Below are 22,826 nucleotides of genomic sequence, written 5' to 3'. Positions count from 1 at the left end.
AAATTCTTATATACCAACTAGTCTCTGCTCAGGAAGGATTATCTCTTTTTTTGTTAAATTCAGTATACATATCCAGGCACAGATTTGCTGGGAGAAAAGAATGGGATCTTTAGCCTCCCTCCTTTCCACAGTAAAAAGTCTTTTGGCAAGGACAAGGAAACTATCGGAGGATGGTTTCCTCCCATTACCTCGCAGGTTAAGGCTGGGAACGTGTTGGCTGACCTGCTCCCCTAACACATGACGGGGCCGCCCAGCTCTCCCAGCTCCCCATCCGTCAGGTCACGGCTCTGTCCACCACGATGCTTTTTCCTTCATTATAGAAAAGAAGCAATCACACAGTAGGTGTTTTGATTGTATCTAGGCCACCATTATTTTTTACCTCCTTTAGAAACCTTTCTTCTAACACAATATATTTCTATGTCCTTAAAGATATCCTTTCTGGAAGCGTCACTTCTTGAATTGCTTTTCAGTAACAGGTTTGATTTACAAATCTCGTGTAAAGACGCACACACCCGACAAACCCTGCACAAAACAAAGCTGTGTGTCAGGGGCTCTTTTATAACCGAAAAACCATTCAAGCTGCAAGAGAGAGCAGTATCCTGCTTCGCTGGTGGGGTGGGAAGCGTGGTGGAGCGACAGCTTTAGCAGAGTTCCCATTTGGTGGAAGACAAGCTGCAAGCTTTTTTGCACCTTCTGTTAAACCTGCTGAGAGGGCATGAGAGCCTTTCTTCTTTAAAGCATGTTTGGGAAGAACAATTTGACATAACAGAGATTGTCTGTGAAAAAGGTTTTCTAAGCAATTAAACTGCTTTTTATACTTTTCAGTGAATCCTTTCCAGGAGCTTTTTCTAGACAAGTGTTGCTGCAGATTGGGCTGTATTAGTGAGTGCTCCAGCAGGAACCTCTTTGACGGATGGTTGGGCCAGAGACACCCACAGTGCTGCTCCCGACCCCCATCCAGACCCTGAGCCTGTCCCCCTAAACAGTCTGTTTTGATCTGGTTAAGGCTGTTAACTTCAACCTACCTTGTAAAGGTAGTAGGGATGTTACAAATATGAACTGGATGTAATGTGAGATTATTCTGCTGTTTACTCTAGGAGCAAATGACAGTCTTTGAAAGGAAATTTGGCTGTGTAAGTAGGCTTAGAGCACCAGGTGATCACTTTCTTAATTTTCATGTTAAAGGGAAAGGAAGATTTCTGGTTTTCCTCACCCTTCCTCCTATCTGCTCTCTTCCCCTCACTTACCTGGATGATTTTCAGGTCCGTGGGGTGAAGGAATAGGGTTTTAGTTCACTTTTGGAAAACCTTTGGAACTGAATTCCCAACACAATACTGAATCTCTAGCTTTGGGAGCTCTGCAAAAACTGAAGACCTGCACCAGTGACCTGCACCAGTATACTCCAACAGACAATTCCTGCCACAGCCAGTTAATTTTGCTTTGGTGATGCTTCTCCTAACACTGTTGACTTTACTGAATGCCAGTTACAATCTTTAACAACGTACATTAATATTAATTAACAGCACCTTCTCAGTTCAAGGCACCCTCTGTGCCAGTCCATGTGCAGGACGAGTTCCTAATGACCTGGTACTTGAGCCATGACAGTTCAGCCTGGCAATTTTTTAATTCTCCTCAACAGCTGTATCGTTGTTATGACTTGCATATGTGCTTGAACTTCAGTTTTAAAAGCCTTTGGTTTGACGTGAGCTGTTGTTGTAGTAAGTAGTTTTTATCAATGGGCTCTTGTTTCTTTTTCATTGCCTGATGAAAGAGACATTTGGGCTTACATTTTCTGGGTGCTGAAGAAGAAATAGTTCTCTCCTGAAGCTCGGTAGCTGGGGTTTTCAAGCATTTCTTCTGTGTTAGCACTGGTACATGTTAGCATTCTCATTTTGTATGGCACAAATAAGCTTGAACTCTGTTAAGTGAATGAATTAGCCATAAGACTGAGTGTGTTTTGTCCCCAAAGCTCAGGATTCTCATGCTTTCTATCCTGAGATACATGCCTTTAGCTTAGCTTTGAGTCTGGACAAGTCAGTGCTTAATACAGTATTCTTTTAATTCCAGTCCTACATGGAAGACCATCTGAAAAACAAGAATCGTCTGGAGAAAGAATGGGAAGCTCTGTGTGCTTACCAGGCTGAACCCAATGCCACCACCATTGCACAGCAGGAGGAAAACATCCAGAAGAATCGCTCACAGGCTGTAGTACCATGTATGTATGCTTAATTTGGATGATTGCATTGTAAGTTCTTAATACATTTCTCAATATCTTGTGCGCAGGGGTTTGAAAGCTGCAGATGACAGGCAAACAGAATACAGAGTAGCTTATACGTGTACCAGAAAACTGTAGCTACAGCTGTGGGCTGGGTGCATGTCCTGTTCTAATATCAGATGCTGTTTATCTCCTTGTAAGTTGCATATATGTTACAAACATGCAGAACTATGTCACATAGCACTGCTGCTGCAGCTGTGCTGTCTCAAGAAATTCAGTAGCCAGAGTGCTTTTCAGTGCTGGAATGCACTTTCTGCACAAGAGTGGCATCTGTAGCCATTCAACAGAAAGAAGTTTGGCTTGTGTTTAAAGTTGGTATCATGTCCATCCAACAGTAATACCAGCAGTCTATAATCAGAGCTAGATGATCTGTTTATCAGATACTCAGCTGTACTGAATGAGCCCCTTTAGGCTTCAGTGGATAAGCTTGCAAACTGGCTTCTCTCTCTGCTAGGCTTAGGATAAAAAGAGAAAAAAAAAAAAAAAAGGAAAAAAGCAGTCAGTGTTTATATTCCTAGAATCTGCTCTTTCCTGTAAGCAGCCACCTTTCTGAGCTTGAAATAAAAGCAACATATTTTTCCTATGCAAATATATGTATCTCATAGATTACATTGGTAATCTATGGCCACACATTTTATTAAGCAACCAATGAAACAAAACTGGAACTGAGAATATATGCACAGACCACAGCAACAAAGATGCTCTCAATCAGTGTGCCCACAATCCAGCTGGGTAGCTTGGCAAACTTATGTAGCTATTTTAATTTTTAAAGTGCCCTGAAAACATTAATTTTCCCTATGAGAGCCTTGAGTAAGTACTATTCCTCCTTTAGAAATGGGGAGATGACAGGTGACACGTTAAGTAAATGTCAGAGCCAGATTTAGAGTAAAGATTCTTTGGAAGTACATGATAACTTAACTGAGCCCATCGGTCCTTGCATATTACCTTCAGCTGGGTTTTGCTGTCTTGTTTATGTAGTGGCTCTTTTTGCTATACTCTGCTGCTTAGGAGAGGACTGCATTGGTTTGGCAATGCAAATTCTCCTGAGTAAATACGGTGCTGGTTGAAAGCCTTTTGGGGCAACAGCAGCAGTTTGCTGACTTCCATGTGTTTTGGGATCAGGTCTGTAGAAAAGTTCTAGAAGGAGTCACAATGAAAGTTAAAGGAGTGCAAGTTCTGTGATCTTTTCCATCCTGAAAAAATAGCATTTAACTGACATGATAGGAAGTGAAAATTACTCCATGATAATGTGTATTGATCCAAGTTAATCTTCCTGCTTAAAACGTTCTTTTCAATGTGGGCTTACAGTCAGACCATCTTGAGCTATTCCAAGTCCCTGCTCATAAATTAAGCCGGATTGTTTCTGGTTGCTGCCCTGGAGACAGCATGGGAGCCATAGATGTTGCCAGAATTTGATGTTGGTTATTCAGGCGATGTAGGAAATGAGTCTGCATGATACAACGAGCAGTGAGATAGGGACCCTCGGACTAGACAGTTCTAGCTCTGAATCCAGCTGCAGCAGTGCTAAAGAGCAGAGGTTTTTAGCTTGGGTGTCACGGAAGTATTTTCAGAGCTAAGATAGTCTGTTTCTTTTCTTTATATTGTACCATGTGGATGGAACAGCCTACAGTGATCAGCCTTCAGCTGACAAGTCTCTGCCATTGCTTCTTCCATGGCATATTGTTACGCCTGTTCTTCCCGTGGCTGAGCCTAGACTGAATCAGCACTGCCTGGGAAGGTATTTGGACATGGACAGGCTGGCTGCAATTTTTCCTGAAGCTTTACTTAAAAGTATTTTGCCACATTTAAAAACCCATAGTACTTTTCCAAGAGTAAAATGCTGGGGTTTGGCTTTGTTACAATGTGGAAGTTTCTCTTATAGCCATTAGTGGACTGGGAACTTTCCTTTTTGACTGAATTGCACAAAATTACCTGGCCTCACTTTCTGAAGTTGCTGCACACTGGTAAACAGCTGTCATGTTATATCCTTAAAACTACTCAGATATTGGGTGGAAAGTGTGGCATAGAGTTTAAACAATATTACGTTTTGATAAGGTGATGGTTATTGTAGACTTTAAGATTAGATTGAGATCAGGGTCCAGTTCGCCCATTTTTTTTAACTATATTTGACAATAAAACTATGGCAAAAACTCACAGATTTGCTTAATAATAAATTAAGAAGCAAAACTGATATGCTTTTGATACGCTACAAAGTTGTTATGCTACATGCAAAGTATTCTCACAGAGTAATGCCTTGTTAGCATTTCCTTATCCCTTTCATATTCATAATCACCTTGACAAGGTAGAACAAGATTGCCAAGTCATGTGAAAGATTTCGTCTTAGGAAGGCTTCAAAGAAGCTTTAATATCACGTTGTATTTACTTTGCATTTTCCTTTCTTAACCAGTCTTAAAATAATATGACTTTTTTTTTTTACTGATTACATAACTGATATAATTTCTAGATTAACGTTATCTTTAATCTCACAGTTTTATCAGAGTTTACTCTTATACCTATCTTCTCTGTTTACAAATAGCTTTTAAAAAAATTGGTAGCAGAACACCTTCACACTGCACTTAAATGACTAGTTTGAAAAATTCTAACTATTGAAGTAACTTGGACCTTCTAGATTAACAAAACTGCATCCTTTTATCCAACCAACAGGCAGATTGATGCAATTTAGGGAAACGGGATACCTTTTTTTTTTTCATCTGAATGCATGAGCAGCTCAATTTGTTGATGCCCAAGAAAAAGCTTTCCAGACTTTATTTTCTCTTCTTGCATCTCTGCAAAATAAAACCATCTCAATAGAGTCAACACTATATGGTTTTACTTATGTATACCATTAATACCTGTAGGTATTTTAAACATTTGGCAAACAACTGTTTGCAGTGAACATCTGTCAAAAGCTGTCTACCATAGCAGTGTCCGTGGGTCATGGTATACATCACAGCAACACGCTTACCTCTGTGCTTTGGTTGTCCTCTAAAGGAAGGCAGAGCATTTGTGGGCAGAGTGTGAGCCCAGCTCGGAGGCTGGGGTGCAGTTCCAGCAAAGCCAGGGGATGTGCCGAGGATGGGAACACCTGAACAGGGGTGCTTGCTCTGGGTGTGTGCATTATCCGTGTCGGTAACGCATGTACAAATAGTGCTCTGGAATAAATGAACTTGATTTCAGTTCACATCTAAGAAGAAGAGTTCCGTTTTGTGCAAATAACCTATGGGCAAAATAATGATAACCAACAAATATGATTCTTCACAGTCTTCAGACTGCTCCTCTTTTGCTCCTCAGTAGTTCTTCACTTTCTTAGTGTATTTCTGTACCATGCTTTGTATGGGGGAAAAAGAAATCTGTCTAAATCTAGAAGCAATGATGATCTGGGCAGAATGTGCCAGGTTGATTGTTTTGAGATTTGCTCTGCTCTGTGATGCCTGGATTCAGACCACCCAAAGTCACCCATGTGCCTTGTTTCCAGCCTTTGTTAGTTCTGTCCCTTCAGAAGTATCTGACTGAAAGGAGGCAGAAGACAGAGAGAATTAGATGTGAGGAAAAAGATGTGAGTCTTATTTTTCCAAGCCTTCGACCCTCATCTGAAAAACAATACAAGTAATAGATCTTCATTGAGTTGCAGGGCCACTGTGAGACTGTGAGATGGCATACTGCTCTAGTGTTGGTCACTGTTTAAATAATCCAGATAGGTATGGCCTTTTGTGCCCAACTCGGTTGTTTACACACAGGAATCCAGTGCCATTTGAGATGCCTAAAGTACCGAAGGTACCCACGCAGAGCCAGTAGGTATAACACAGACCCTGTGGGAGACCTGTGCCCCCCTAGCTGCTGTCCTGAGAGTCCTTAGGGAACCTCAGATATCACCAGAAACCTACAGATATCACCTCAGAAATACGGAGGCATTGAGTCAAGTTCTCCGGGCATGATTCTGTGAACTTGTAGATTAAGATGCCTAGATGTAAGTGTTTCCATGTAGCTGCCTCCATACGAGCCAGGTGTCAAAGCACTTGTTACAGCCAGTGAAGGGCTAGTCAGTGCAGTGGCATCAGGAGAGCTGTGCAATGGCCAGAAGTTGGTATTTGGTTTACAGGGAAATTAATAGCTCTAGGATGCCCTTGTGTATCCTGTGTGAATTTCAGGTGCTGGTCCAATAGAGTGCAAGCCTTTAGGTCTTGTGTCGTACTCGTTAGCCTTGTGCAGTGCCTCACCTACTCTACAGTTTCTCAAACAGTACAACACGTTCATGTTTGGCCAATTAAATCAAGCTCCATTAAGTCTAACCTGGTCCACATGAAAATACCTGTATGTAGACACCAAAACTTAGGTTTCTCAGTCTAGAAAAAGAGTTTTTATATAATGCTATAAAACTCATTTGTGTTTTATATTCATATAAAAACTCATGTGTGTTTGCTTTATATTTTGTCCTTTACCCTCTGTTCTTTATATTTTATAGTTTATATATATATAAAATATGGTAGTGCTACATTTCTCCTCAGCTATAGGTTAGCACTAGCCTTCTTGTTTAAGAAGCCTCTCTCTGCCGCACATATCCATCTATACGTTTTGCTTTTCTTTCAGCTGTGGCTTGGCTGGAGCAATAGCAAATGCAAAGTACTTCAGCATTCAGCAGTAGCTGTTGTGGGTATTTGAAATAATGTCTAGTTGTAGCTCGGCCAGATTGCAGTAGCTAGTAACATCATTTGTCTTTTCTCTCACTTCCTGATTACCGTCCCTCTCCTCCTATTTCTTCATCCATCTTTCTTTCTCACTTTTTAGATTGATCTTATATATCTTCCTTTTCTGTCACCCCCTTCATTCTTTTTATTTCCTGCTTCTCCTGCTTCTCTTTCCTTGCTTCTAATGTAATCAATATGCAGTTTATAAAAAAAATAATAATGTACATTCGGCATTTTCCCTGTAATTTCTTATTGTTAAAAAACTAGTGTCCGTGGTATTCCTTTTTTGGTTTTTTTTCCCTTCTTTTTCCGCCTGTTTCTGAAGAGCTATTATGCTAGTTCCTAGAAGCTTTGAGGTGATAACAGGCATAGACAAGCACAATCTGTTCATTGTCAATATGAACGCTTGATGCTGCAACTGAAGCACACATGGGTGCAAACTCTTGATATATGCAGAAAACACATCTACAACCCTTTTTTGCACACTTTTTTTTTCCTCCTGAGTGGAAATACAGTCTCACCACCTTTTCACTACCAAAGCCTTAACATGTCTCACCCTCTGCTAAACCCTCCAAGACAGCAGGATAATGACATGGCACACTAAATCAGAGGGTCTGGATAAACCATTGTTTTTTTTAAAAAGGATCCTGAAGTTACTGATCTGACACTTCCATTGGAGAGTCACACTGGCATTTGTTTGCTAAATGTCTGCTCTCTCTCGCTCATCCATTTGAAAAAATTTCACACATTTTCTTTGGTGATTAGTTCAAACACTTTTGCTGTCCAATGAATGAGGCTTATCCTGAGCGGTTACTGAGGTACGTGAGAGACCACATTTAGTGCACATAGCCAAAAGGTTTCAGAGCTGGAGTTCTTCAAGCACTCTGTGACAATGCTCATTGTAAAGCTTTCTGTAAAAACTCTTGGGTAGCCCCAAGATCTCAGATGTCACAGGTTCATTTTTATGTTTCAGATTTTTTGTGCAGTGGTGCTAAAGTAAAGTGGAAGTGAATAATGTGCATTGAATGTGTTTCCTTTCTCCTCGTCTTCATCCTCCTATTGCATTGAAACCTTATTAGAGGAAATAATTTTATTTTAATAGTAAAGAATGGCTCTTCATTCATTTGAAATTAACTTGTTCACCTCTAATCTTATTCCAGGAGAAGGCTGCTCACATGGGCAAGCTAAGTATTGCTGATGAGATTGAGTGACTATAAACAACCCTTACACAAGCACACCTTTGTCGTGCTCACATACTGAACTGCCATGACATTACTGGGCAATAAAACTAAGCAGGGCCCAAATCCTCTGTCTCTCCTGTGTGGTACTTACAATGTTTGGTGGCTCATTTATTGCTCCTCGTTATTAAAATGATGATCGGTTCTTAGTAGTTTAAAAAAGCCAACTTGTAATTCTGCTGGTGAGGATGGTGCCACAGGCCACTAGACAAGATCCAAAGGGGGACAGGGTGTATTCCTGTGCTCTTATTTTGTCTTTGAGTAATTGGTGGAAAGATCCTCTCAAAGCATTGGTATACATGTTCAGCTGTAGATGGTTACAGAAAGGGCAGCTCCATAATCTCTCACCACTATGTACTGTGCAGGGTAGGTTTCCTGAGAATTGTGCTGATTATGTAATCAGGTACAAGCTGTTTAAGATTCATATGTAAAGACAGACATCTCTCACATAAAGTAGTCTAGTCTTTCTTTAGTCAATGGAAAGAAACAGGCACTTCTCGAGTGCAATTTGGCCCGTTTGAGACAGCTAAATCAGGATGAGATGATTCATGACATAGAAATACTTCTTTTCTCTTAGCGGAAAGTGAGTCTAAATGACTGGAAGAAATGCAGACATCTGTATTGTCACTGTCTAAATACAGACAAATAAAACCCATCCATTACATATGTCCTGAAGTAAAAAAAAAAACAACAAACAACTAGAGTTTGGGGTGTACCAGCTCTAAACACAAATGAGCTAGCACCAGTAAAAATGCAAGTTAAAAAGTGATAAAAGAATCTTGTCAATGGGCGAGAATAATGAGTAAGTCTCCTATGTCTGGAGCTGCTGTTTTCTTTACTAGTTGTGTCTGAACTAGCTACATTACCAGCAGTGTAAGATATATGTGCTGCAGTTGTACTTTTAGATGCAGTTATTCTCAGCATTTTCTCTCTCCCACGATCGTGTACAAGTCATATCATCACCCCACGTCACTAGCACCACACAGCACTGGTCTTTGATCAGGGCAGATTAACTCGCTGTCCAGCTCTCATACTTCAATGTTTCTGCTTTTCATTTTATAGAGAAGCCAGATGGACCAAGTCCATCAGCTTACTTCTTCCCTGACCCTGCAAATACAGGAATGCTTTCCATAATACTGTTTTTTTTCTAGTGATTTGCCTAGTTTAACTCTTAAACTACCTGAGCAGCAGAGATTCCTCCTTTTCCTGTGAGAGGTTCTAGCACATTATGGTGCATCTCATAATGCGTATCTCTCTGATACTCAGCCTCTGAGGTATCTTCGTGTTTCGTTCCTGAGTCAGGCTGTGACACTGTGGCTGTATGAAGGCTATGCGAGGTTGGGAGCCAGAAGGAAGTATCCTCTCTGATATTAACTGTTGCTGTCTTAAAATGCACATTAATCTGACTTTGAATTCTGTAACATAAAATGAGTAGAATACTTGTATAGAAACTTTCTCCTTTTATTTTCTCCTTTGCAGATGATCACTCCAGGATATGTCTAAAAGGTGAAAGTAGCCATGACAATTCAGACTACATCAACGCTAGCCCAATTGTAAGTATGGTAACCTATGAGAAATAATCAAAATAGTCAGTCCCTGTCTTTCCTTGTTGTTAAAAGATGCTAACCTGAAGCACCTCACTGCTCAGGTTGTGCAGCCGCAGACTGTGAGCACCTCACAACTCTGATGTCTCAGGCTTTCCTTCCAAACCGAAGAGAAATGAATCTTCTACATGTACATGCAATACCCTTGAAGTTTATGTACTAGGAGAACAAAGTCAATAGATACTATTATTAGATATTATTAACTTACAGATTATAAAATTCAATGATATACCCTTAGCAGAGCTTTTCCTTCTCTGAGGAGGTAAAACTTGCTTATTCTTTATTGCTTTGTCCTGCCAGCTGCAGTTGTAGGAGGAATGGTTTCTGTAGGCGTGGAGAGCTGAGCTCCACAGGCTTCTGAACTTCTGCATCAGGAACTGAAATTTCCTCTTACCTCTCTTCCTCTGTAGCCCTCCCAATGCATGGCTTGATATTTCTGTAGCTCTCCCAGTTCTCAGAGCTTGCTGTTTTGAAAGCAAGAATGAGGTCCCTTACCACTTGTGTGTTCATTCGAACTGCAAGATAGGTCAATCCAATTTTTGCATCCAAATACTCCAGTGTGGCCCAGCTGCCCTTTCTCACTCTACATAAGCTGTGTATGAATCCTTCCTTGTCTTTGAAAGATGATAGGGAGAAAAGGTCTCTATTTTTAGACACAAAGCAGGTATGGTACAGCCAGAAGCATTGCCCTGTCATAGCGTCTTAATGGCAGTGTCACGATACCCATCTGAAGGGGGAAAAAGGCACCGCGTCCTTGACCTCCATGAGACTGCTAGTATCGGAGTCACTTTTGCTCATGGTTCTTATTCACATTAATTAGGCCCTAAAAAGTTATTACAGGGAAACTATGAGAAAGAACTTAGGATGGAAAATTAGATCTCACTGCAGTGGGCTGTATATGCCATTACTGGCTCATTTTCCTGGGGAGTATCACTCCCCCAGTTAAATCACTTTGTGTGGGCAAGGCAGCTGACAATTTGCAACAGCATGAAATTACAGGCTGCTTCCTTCCAATGTTGTTGACAATACTTTTTTTCTTAAAAAAAAACACCACAACTACACAGAAACTGTTCTCTAAGCTTTGTTTTTGTTACTTTCAGTTCAAAAGCTTTGTTTCCTTCAACATAGAAAAACGTTTTATTCAAAGAGTTAAAAGTACACAGAACCCAAAAATATCTTGGGGATGCTTTTTTCTTTGGCTTAGGGTAGAGGGGAAACCAAAGGACCTGGATGCTTCAGGGCTTGCCAGCTGCCATTTTAGAGGATGGGGTAGATGCGCACAGACTGGAGCAGGTTTTGGACCACTTTTAAGTATGTCTCTGACTGGACCGGGCTCTGGATGGCCCCTGGATCGGGAGATCAGAATACCTTGGTCCTCCAAGGAATATGTGTACTGCTTGTAAAGTCATTCACAGAGGTCCAGCTCCAGGGCTTCAGTGCTCTTGTTTGCCTGTCTTCAGAGCGCATTTGGTGAGTTATGGTTGGTCAAGCCTTAATTTGATAGTAAAAGCTGAGGTTTTGTGACAAGCAAAGGAGTAGGAGGTGTTAAGTGGAAGTGAGATACTGTATTCTTGAAAGAGCTTGGTTGTAATTCACATGACTACAGTATCGTGCAGAAGTGGAATTACAGCATCTGTAGACACGGCTAAGCCAGGTTCAATGCTGGCAGCAATACCAATACTGTGTTTATACCAAATAACCAAGATGGGGTTCTGCAACCTGCACAAAATTTGGTGTAGGCACAGCTTAACTTTTTAGTAAACAAATTTGTTTGGGGAAGGGGTAAATTCTTGCATGTGTGTATATGCCTGTTGCAATTGTAATTCTGGATTATAGTGTATCTATTCCCTTAATTATGCTGAAGTGAGAAGTATTACTTTAAGTAGTGCTGGAGTTGGAGAGACAGGACCAAGATATACCCCACTGACATAACTGGGAAAGATTTGCTTTGTCATGATGCCCGAAGCTAATGCAGGCAGAGGATCTCTGCTTCTGCAGCTTTAATTCTCATGGTTTTACAGGAGATTGTAATCTTGCCTTTCCATCCAGCACTTAATAAGGGTATTTTCTTCTGCAAGGTTAGAAACTTTCTTTTTTGTAGCTTTCCCAGACTCAAAAGTTTAGTTCAATAAAACAAATCACATTGATGAAGCAAAAAATCTTATGGTTGTCTCTAAATCTTTTACAGAAATATTTCTATGCCCAGAGATAAGTGGGTGCACAAGTCTTTCATTGGATTGGAACAAGCATCCAGTATCTTGCAGAGCCATGAAAAACTGCCCAGAGAAACTCTTGAGTTCCTCTTCTTCATGGTAGTATAGGGACCCTATTGTGTGGGAAGGAGTGCCACAGCCCACATTTGTGTAGATGACCTGCTATTCCAAGGAAAGAGATGCTCCAGATGGTTTTGTGAGTTCATTTCACTAAGTCAATAGTCATTTTGCTATTTTGAAAGCAGTAGATAAAATGTGTGTTTCCTGAAGGTGATGCAGTGGGAGGTTAGTAGGAGGAAATCACTACTTTGCAAGTCCATAGTTTGGAAAGATTCCCTGAAAACTGTTTCCTTTCAAAACAGATTAAATATCTTCAGGTTAGTGTAAACATATTTGTTGATCTGATACAGTTTTGTATAATGAGGTAAAATATAGGAGTGGCAGACACATTCAGTCTCTGTTTCTCCCACCACAGAAGCCTACTGGAATATTATGTTGGGCACTTGATTCTGCAATATTTACTGTGGCTGTACAGCTGTTGCAGCCTGAGCTGGACATACATGCTATTACTACTGTGGTTTATTTGAGATTTTTTTCTGTTAGCAGACACACATTTAATCAACATCTTTGTAAGTGTACGGTGGATGTGGAGTACCAGTAAGTGTGCCTTTATTCGCTCTTGCAAAAATCCTGCCATTTCTTTCCTTCAGACTGCTGCCTTTCAACTTAAATAACTTCAGTAATTATCATGTCAATACAATGATGTTCCTGGTGCATTTGCGCCTTGCAGCGCCTGGGTTAGGAGCGAGCATTGTAGTGAGCTGCAAGATGGGCATTAATAGCACAGGATCAGTATGGTCTGTACTGACTGGAAGAGGCTTTTTCCTCCCTGCGTGTGTGAGCTGTCTGGTGAGGGAAGAGTGTAAAATAAAGTAATTATATTTGAGCTTCGGGAAGGGAGGCTTCCAGTCGTGTACATGTCGCTGGGTATCTCCAGCTTCTGGGTCAGTGGTCCAGTCTCCAGCTGGGGCTCACTCAACCTTAACTTAAGTCTAAATGAGTGCAGCAGTACACCATAAAAAAATCTCCGTGCTAGACAATGAGCTGGCGACCTGCCCACATGTTTCTCCTTTTTAAAAAACGCTACCCCCCTCAAGACCTCCTTTCCCTGCAATGTGCTGTGAAAAGTGGGGTTAGATTGATGGCCTCACCGTGGCTGAGAGTAGGTGAGGAGAATCAGCAAAGATTTAGTCCCGAATTCTTCCCGTAGGTCTTTAATTTCACTGTAGCGTGAGGCCAGGCAAAATGAGTCCTTGCGATAAATTTGCAGGGTAGAAGTGAGGTAGAAATCTGCTTCCATCCTCTCTGAAATAACATAAAGTACTATGATAATAACTCTGCTATCGGCAGCTGAATGAAAGGCTTGCAATTACAGCACGAGAAGACCCTGACTGTGCAGAATAAAACTGTGATAATTACTTCTGTCATATTTGTACTTAGTCCTCATTAAATTTCGGGAAAATCATCCAGTAGTAAATAATGTGCAATCTTTGCTTTTAAATCAGAGGTCATGAAAGTAAATGGGAATTCTGTTTCTCCTCATAGGGTGTCTGAGAGAAAAAATCCCATCAACTACATTTAAAAACTCGGTTTGCTTATTACTGAAGACACCAGACTGAGGAATGTCATTACCATGACAGTTTGTTCAAACACAGCATACAAATTTCATCACCAAGAATAGACTCTGAAATTCATAATGGCATTCACGACCAGATTTACTTTTTTCATTCCATTAGGGGTTTTAAAGGAAGGGTTTAAAAATTGTTTTAAATTTTAATTCAAACATGAAGATGAGGACTGGTCTACCTTTTTAATGTTAATGCTGAGATGAATGTGATTACAAAGTTCATCTGCATTTGCTGGATATGCTTTATTTTACAAAAACAAATACTCTCTTTAGTTTTAGAGACTTCCTTTACTGTGTAGTAAATACATGCTTGAAAGTAGATTTTATCAGTATTACAAACACATTAAACCTGGAAACCACACAGTACCTTGAATCCGTACAAATTTTTCAGGTCTTAATCGGGGTTCAACATTCTTTCTGTCATATTTGGTCTACGCTGGATCTCATTCTGATCTCGTATGATTTAGGAGTATTTCAGCTGGACTCAGAGGATTTAGATCAGGGTAAATATGGTGTGTCAGACCACATCTCACCCAGCATTTTTCTGTGTGGGAAGTAAGGATCTGACAAGCTGAGAATGATGGTGAAGGGCAGGAGTGAATCGGTGTATCATTTACATGAGATTTCAGAATGGTCATTGATGCCTATTGACACTTCTACTGTGTACGGTTTTAGAAGACTACTTAACAAGAATCTGTATGTACCACTCTCAAGTCCAAATACAATAAATTCGAGGATTTGCTGCCAGAATGTATTGATTTTGCTGTATTTCATCAGTGTTATCAGTGAAATCATACAGCAGCACAATCTCTGTAAAAACTCAACACAATTCAGAGTTCTTCAGGGAATCAGTGCAAAGTCCTAGGGTAGGGCAACGGGGCAGTAGAACTCTTGAAGGAAAAACCAAAGGAGTAACTTTTATTCTCTAGTAAAGCAAAGTTGGAATCTGATATTAATTCAACAAAGGTGGAACTAATTGTGATACTGTGATCTTTATATATTTTCCTACTGGAAGATACTGTAAGTCAACTTAAGTTACAAGTTGTGCCATTAATGTTTTGTGTAGTTTTTCTTTTCCAACAAGAAATCTGAATGCTCCTCCTTTTTGTTTCCATTTGCTTTTGATATTAGTGATGGAAATTGCCACAGTCAATTGCATGATCAGTGATAGTAATCCTTAATCCCTTTCTTTTCCTAATAGAAAATCATGGGGAAAAAAGATTGAAACAATCATCTCCAGACTTGCTTTTGTTGTACTTCAGCAGAAAATGAGAATTTCACCATAGCACAACAGTTGTAATAATTGCAGGTTTTTCTTTCCAGAATGGCTGTTCGATCCAGTTCTGATGTACGCCTTGCGAACCTGGTGCTTTGATGGGGACACAGAGGGGAAAATCTTGGTCTTTTTGAACAACTGCTATTAGGGTGATTTCTGAAGGTTGTTCCAATGTAAAATGTTAGCAAACAGTCGATTTTTATTTTAATACTTGATAGTATGGAGCCTGCTGTTCTCTGTTCTCTGGAGAATACATTTTCTGTTTTATTTTCATGAAGTGAGAAATCTGAGGGATCGTTGAAAGAAGATAATGACTACTGACATTAAAAAAAAGCCTTTTACTTGATCCTTGATTAGTTAGTTTAAAACCCATTACTGACTTTATTTCTTTATTCAAACTTTTGTTAACTTTGATAGATTAAGATGCCCTTGGTGTTCTTGGTAACCTTGAGAGAATAAAAAAGAACATAAAAACATCGTGAACTGTCCCTTGCAGTCACCTACTCGAGTTAAATTGAATGTGACCAGAGTAGTGATTTTTCACACTGTTCTTGAAATATGTGGCCTTTAAAACAGTACATATAATAGAAAATTGATGAAACCAGGAATTTCATTTAATTAGTTTAATCTTTGCGCTTATTTTTGCTCAGTTAAAGATCATTTAATAGTGTGATAGGGCTTTCTGCCATCTTCTATTTGCTTCAAGCAAGAAGAGTTTCTGCTCGTAATTGTTTTCTGTGCAACACAATGTGCTTGAAATGGAATAATTGTAATTGTCTTTTGAATTATTGTTAAACTGCTGATACACTTCACTACTCTGTGCTTATTGTAATGTTTGCCACGTTCCAACTGCACCTTTGTGACAGAGGTTGATTAATGCTGAAATGCCGAGATTGGCCTATTCCTGATTTACCAGTTGAATGTTGAGAAGTGTTTCCTCCATGACAGCGCCATTTACATCATCCTTGATTTCTTCTGCCTTTGCTTTCTGTCATGTCTACATACAAAAGAATTTAGTTTAAGAAGAAATTCAAAGTAAATTATTATTTTTCTAAAGTTTGGTGTATTCACGATTGGTTACATTTCCAAATCGGCCTCTCGCCAGTCAGACAACTGACATCATCTTCGAGTGGATGCAGCCTGCAATGCTTTCCGCTGGGAGCAGCAAGTCCTGCTCAGTGCAGGTCGATTCTCCTAAGCTAAGATTTTTCCAGCACAGTAAAACCTTTAAGCACATGATTAAATCCTATAGATCTCTGTGGGATTCAAAACAAAACAACGGAAATTATTTCAACCATAATGGAGCAAAAATAACCCCTTTAAACCTGACTTTGCTTAATCACATTTGCTGTTGTTTTCAGCTGTCTTTGTTTCAGTGTCTGGATTCTTACAAAACCAAGAAAAAGTTACCCATTTTGAAATGGTTCCTAAGATTTTTTTGCTAATACTGCTTTCTGAAGAAAGCTAGTTTTTCCCTGATCTCAAAATACCCACGGTAGTAAACATTCTGCTATCAAAATTGCTTTTATCAAAAGGCAGAGAAAGGCAGGTTGAAATTTGTTGTGAGCAATTGCTTGTTGTGAAGAGTTATTTGCTGATAAGAGAAGCATCTCAATGAAGTTCAGAATAAAATGATGGTATTATAGACATCCTGGTCAAGGTTTTTTATAACCAGGGGTGGTGAATCAGAAGTAAGCTTTTATTCTAAATGGGTTCAGTGACTTCATTTTACCTGTGTTGTGTTGTCATGGAGAATTTTAATATTAAGTCCAGCTTATTATACATCAGAAAATTAGAAACATAAAAGTGTTCTCTTCCTTTTTGCAACATTCATCATATTGTTGTTCTGTTAGAATAACTTACATCTGTTCTTTTATAGTTCTTCCCTCTTTTATGTTGCACATAATTATGAGGTGCCTTCTTTTACACTGACATGTACCATCACTGAAAATTTTGATAGGCTATGAATAAATTCAGTAGATGCCTGTTAATGCAAATGTGACTCACATTCATTCTTATTCAGATCTTATAGAACAGAATCATGTATTGAGACAAATTCTGCCTTCAGCTACACGGGTATAAGTTAACTCTCGCCGACTTCAGTGTCAGTGAGGCACACCCACTCATCTGAGAGCTGAACTGGGTCTCTTTTCTTTATGCTCAGTTTTGTCTTGCCCAGTTCAGGGTTAGAATGAGTTTGTTTGTTTTTTAATCCTATCAGCAGATCTTCTTTTTCAGCAGAATGAGTCCTAAGATTTAGAACCAAGAAAACCACCCATCAGTTCGAAAACATTCATTGTAACACACTAATCCTATTTACTCTTGATGGCTTTGTTTCTTAGCTTCTTTTTTTTTCTGCTCAGTGAATTTTCTGCTCCTTGAATTAAATGTAATAATTAAGGTCTTTAAGCAGAACTTCCTCTATTGAGGCCAAATCCATGCATTTAGATAAATCAGCTAACCAGAAAAAGCCAGAAACTGAATTTGTTCCCTATTTTTGCTGTTTTTTAGTTACATGTGCCCTTGACTGGCACAGTGGAAATGGAGAACATATTTAGATGTGTGGAGCATTCTTAACACTCAGTGTAGAAAAATGTTTCAAATGGCTCCTAGGTTGCTATGAGACCACGAGTACTGATCTCAAATAAATGCCTTTGTCAACCACCGTAAATGATCTTATGCTGCATATTGAGGACATAGGACATTGCTTATCATGTGCGCCGATTATCATCTGGTAGGATCAGTCTTTTGTGGAAAAACTTCTCCTCTGAGCTTATAAATAGAAATAAAATTCTTTGTTTGCCAATAAAGGATGGAGGGCCATGACAGTCCTTTAGGAAGTCCCTTGTTTCTGCTCTCGCATACTTTCTGTCTCTAACACAGCAAGGGATTTTCTTCTAAATAAATCCAGTCTGTGTTCTCTTCCCTTGTTCCAGATGGACCATGACCCTCGAAACCCTGCATATATTGCCACCCAGGGCCCTCTCCCTGCTACTGTTGCTGACTTCTGGCAGGTAAGTTAAATATCTCTTTGAAAATGGAATTTATGTGACAAGTCAAATGTTGTCGTGTGCTTCTAGAAATGTAAGATGTATGAAAATATGTTGTGCTTGAGTCACAACAGGTGGAAAAACCTCCATTCACATGTCTTTTTCAAATCTGGTGCATGGATATTCAAGCCATTTATGTATACGACAAGCCCTGCGAAAGAATACTTGATCTGGAAATTATATTGAAAACCTCAGGCTGAAGTATTCGTATAATAGTGCCAGGTCTCTGTAATTAAGCTACTGCCAAGGACTGGATGATTTTCAGAGGGCCTGACCTTCTTAAGAGTGTAGCCAGAATTCATTGTCACTCTCCAGATCAAAAGGACCTAACACTATGTGCCATGAATTTTTCCATTGAAACCTATTTCTCACATGTCCCAGTTCCCCAAAATGCTTAAATTCGTACGTATTTTCCCTACCACAGGTAGCTGAGTTAAAGGCCGAGTTAAGACCCTGCTGCATAAAGCTAAGGAGGTGCATAACTTTTTGCAGGACCGGGGCTGAAGGCAAGGATTGCTGATGCAAATATGAGCTTACTTTGCATGGAGGTTTTTTATGTGCTTACGCAGCTCTCAGATTTGGACATACACACACACCGCCGGGCTGGGGTATGCAAATTGTGTGATGGATATGCTGCGTTAAATTCCTTTGTAAGTGTGAAAGTGCACCTGAAAGCTTGCTGAAGCTTACTGAAGGGAAGAGGCCAACTGAGGTTTATTATCAAGACAAACGTATGTTTTTATTTCTTGGTTTGCATTATAAATGTAGAAGCATTTGTTCTGAAGGAAAAGAGTATCTGTGTAAAAATTTCAGAAGTGCCATTGTATTTTAGGGGCTTGCATCAGTTGAAATCATCATGTCTCTTCATCTGCATCATTTGGTCTATGATTAGAAAGTCTTAACTGATCCCTATTGAAGATGCTTTTCATGTCACAATTTTCTACTGTTTCTGATGAGGAATCAGGACATTTTCAAAAAGGTTGTTTGATTTTGGGTGCCTGGATATTCAGATGCTCAGTCTGAGATATTTTGGGACTGGTTTTTAAAAGTGCAAAGCAAATGCTTTCTGCTTCAAGTCAGCTGAGCTGTTGGTCTGGCCTAAATTTTCAAGTAACTTGTGATTTTTATCTTCGTTATTTGGTAATTAGACACAATTGAGAACACTGATCTTTCTTCCCTTGGCAGGAGTATTCCTTATAACAGGCATGATGCTTAAGAATGTGTTTCTTAAGTTAAACGTGCAAAATCAAAGACCATGTTAGCTATTCTGTAATTGTATTTTATGATTCCGAAGGCCCAGGGGTTTTTAATTGTATATTTTTGCATATTTGTATATTTAGATTTTGTGTATTTTCACTTGTTACTGCACCTTTTACATGTTGGAAAAAATGTATGTTCTAATTTTTAAAGGAGGCATTTAAAGAATCATTGCTGCTGATGCAGAAATCAGAATTAATCATACAAACATAGTATGAAGGATATATTTTGTTCTTCTCCCATTCTAATTTGAACAGTTAGGCAACCTGTTCGCATAGACACAGAGATAGAACATTATTTCTTTCTTCTGTGATCCAACCGTCTTCATTCCAACTTTGTACTCAGAAGGTCTCTTTCTTGACTTTCTTTCTTCATGCTATTTGTGAGTGGAGAGTCTTCACTTTCCTTCACTTGCTTTCTGCTCTTTTTAACTATTCCTCCTCCCCGTTATCCTTCAGTGAAAGTTCACTGCATCTCCCCACCAGATTTGCTGTAAACAGAAACCATTCAGCAACCATGGTTCAGCTTCTGCTCAAGTGTGGCTACATATCCATTTTTTACGTGATATTCTTATGTGGTTTCTTCTATTAGGTTCCATACAAAAGTTTGTTTCTTACATTTATTTTGATGGTGCCTGTCACTTCAACATAACAATCTACCTGTATCAGATTGGTCCATCACCCACTTTTCTTTAAGTTAAACTTCCTACAGATCACATGTCAATGTGCCAGCTCCTGTCCCAAGCTTTTTACTTGGCCCAGGGTATCAGCCAGGTGTGATGAGCAGGCTGAGAGAGAGATTAACTCCTCACAGAACGCCACATCCATAACCACTGAAATGTAGTAGGTCCATTGTACAAGTCAAAAGCCATGGCTTGAAGTTGTTGCAGTGTATGCCCAGATGCATGAGCAATGTTTATACCTGTTTTTCACCTGGTAGTACCTATATTAAGGTAAAGCATGGGAAACCTGAAATTGCTATGGAAAATGGAGTATTAACTCCTGTCAGGGCGGAATCCTTTGAATACAATTCTTGAATCCTCGAATACAATTTTCTGTAGTTTATACAAGACCATGGTGCTTCCACCAGGGATTGTTTAAAGATTCAATTATTCATCCTTGATATGTCTTCTCAGTGGTTCTCCTCCCTCTCCCTCCTCCACTTAATACCAGCTGTTGCTGAGCTGTGTTGTTTTTTTCCCCTTTTGTGTGCTCAGTGAAGCAGTGTTCTGACTGATGGAAGAGTGACTGCCTCCAGAGAGACCTGGGACTATTCTGCTGTTCCTTGTCTAAATGCACAATGTCATGCTTTAGCAAGTCCAACAGAAACTCTTGGAGCTTGGCATCATCTTCTATGGCAATATGTACTAGATTTATTGTTTCTTATTTTTGCAGCAACTTAACTGCTAAGATTCCCAAGAGCCTAGTTGCAGGGTGGACATCAGCCAGGCCATTTTACCTTGGCTGAAAGGCTACCCCAGGAAGAAACTCTTACAAAATGTTTCAACTCCTGTAGGCTTTTCAAACTGATTCCTAGAAAACACTTGTCTACAAAGTATTTGTTTTACTTGAAAGTATAAGATAACTTTCTTGGCATTTACAACACAGCTGGTATCCGCAACAAAATCCAGACTGCTTCTGATTTGTCCTGACTCTCTAGATTCTGTGCTCAGGTTCCAGAGACACTTTCTAAACTTAGTTTCCCTTAAACTTGCATTAGATTCTTCCACCCGTCAGTGACTACATCTACATTAGCGAGCAGCGTGGCCTGCTAGGGATAGATTTATAGTGTGTCACAGTACTTTGTAGGTTTTACTCTCGTTTTAGGATTTACTTTGTTGCGTGGTCCAATGGACCAAATGCCGCTTGGTGGGGGAGAAGGCTACAGACGCATCTGGAGGAAGCTTCTTCCAAAAGGAACCTAGTTCCTGAGCTCTCTAACACTACTCTGCAGTGTCTGCTGCTCTTTATATCTGTCATCTTCATGATCATGTGGTCATATCTATTATCTCTATTTAAGACCAAACAGATGATTTAGTTTTGGATAATCTTTTATTCCTAGTTTTATTGGCAAACCCTTCTAAAACCTGTTATGTTGATCCAGTGCCCAGTGTTTTTGTGCAAGTGTTATTAGACACTTAGCAATCAAATTCCCATTTACTGTTTTCGAGTTGCCCAGATCTGAACAAAGATCATGGTTAGCTCAGTATCTTCTCTTTCCCAAACTGGGTAAAGCATTTTCATAAAGCATTTATGATGCTTTGTTCAATCTCATCTTGTTTAGCATTCTTACTACTTACTGTTGAGCAAACCCATGCCTAATACCACTATGGGACTGGAGAGGGACCAGTTTCAGTCATCTCACTAGTGACCACTTCTTGAAAGTTTATGTCCTTTTTGGTAAGGTGAGGAAGAAGAGCAAATACTGCTCTTCAGTACCACCTAAATTGAGCCACTAGAGCTGGCCATTAGACTCAGCATTTTCTGTACACCTTTCTAGTCATTTGGGTTTTCATATTGACTTGAGAGAGATCAGCTTGATGGAAGTTTTTCTTTCAAAGACTTTGAGCTGGCGATAGTCCAAACTCCTATACATTGGTCATTTTCAAATTGTGTTCAAATTTGTATATGTTGTAAAAATAAGAATGATAAAAAAGGCAAGAGTCTTAACTCTGGCTTCTCTAAGGGCGTAAGACCAATTCCAGGCATCAGACTTCCACAGTTGTCTGTGTCCCTCCAGATTACTTCTCCGGCTCCTTATATTTTTGGCATAGCTCCTCTAAGTCAGCAAGTGCCAAGTTAGTTCCAACTTTCCTGGCTTACCTATTTCTTTGAAAACTTTCTAGCCTGCAGGAGTTGTGTTGTCAGTCATCTCATTGATCCGTTTTGCCACAGGGCTTCCTAATCTGCCTGGTTACTCTGTGTTTGCGGCTCAAGCAGAGATTTCATCTCTGCCTGCATGTCATCTCTTAGACCGCTCTGGAAATTCTCCAGCTACTACTTTAATTAATTTTGAAAAGCCTCCAGCTGATTTAAGTCTTCTTTTAATTTCATCTGGTCTTGTTTTCATCTCTTTTTACCAATTACTATTTCTGAGTGATACATCCTTCATTGATTCTATTTTGGTTCAGTGGGAATTCCACCTCACAATTCCCTTTCTTGAAAACTGGATGCTTCTCCTCACATGGTATTAATCCATTTTTACCTGAGTGGTTAAACAATTTGCCAGGTTGTGGGTTGTTTTCTTCTCAGCTGGAAAGAGAATTCATCCTGAGGATAGGGTTTTGCTTTGATATATTTCCATTTTATTTACAAAGAAAATAGAGAGTTTTATTTCTTTGAACAAAGACAGAATCAAATAACAGGGAATAACTTCTTTATTCCAAACCTCATTCACCCAGTGTTTTACCCCCAACCTCTCTTTCAGCTTTTCTTCTAGCAGGATCACAATGCTAGTTTGTTGAACTGTGCTGGTGGTTTCTTTATTCCTTTTACACGTTTTTGCTGCTTATCTGGATTAATCATCTTGCCTTGATTAACGC

At 39.6% G+C, this 22,826-nt stretch overlaps 1 protein-coding gene across 1 annotated transcript in view; it reads left to right on the top strand.

The window, feature by feature from the left end:
* The window catches only part of PTPRN2 (protein tyrosine phosphatase receptor type N2), a 663,462-nt gene that overhangs the window by 597,683 nt on the left and 42,953 nt on the right, over positions 1 to 22,826 (top strand). The window contains exons 15-17 of the mRNA XM_037386391.1: positions 2,068 to 2,215; positions 9,678 to 9,751; positions 17,915 to 17,992. Of these exons, the coding sequence (XP_037242288.1) occupies positions 2,068 to 2,215; positions 9,678 to 9,751; positions 17,915 to 17,992 (300 nt within the window). The remainder of the gene's footprint in view (positions 1 to 2,067; positions 2,216 to 9,677; positions 9,752 to 17,914; positions 17,993 to 22,826) is intronic.

This window comes from Falco rusticolus, chromosome 4 (assembly GCF_015220075.1).
Source record: "Falco rusticolus isolate bFalRus1 chromosome 4, bFalRus1.pri, whole genome shotgun sequence".
NCBI classification, from domain to species: domain Eukaryota; kingdom Metazoa; phylum Chordata; class Aves; order Falconiformes; family Falconidae; genus Falco; species Falco rusticolus.
Note: the sequence above shows the minus strand (reverse complement) of the source record. Positions and strands in the feature narration are given on the sequence as shown.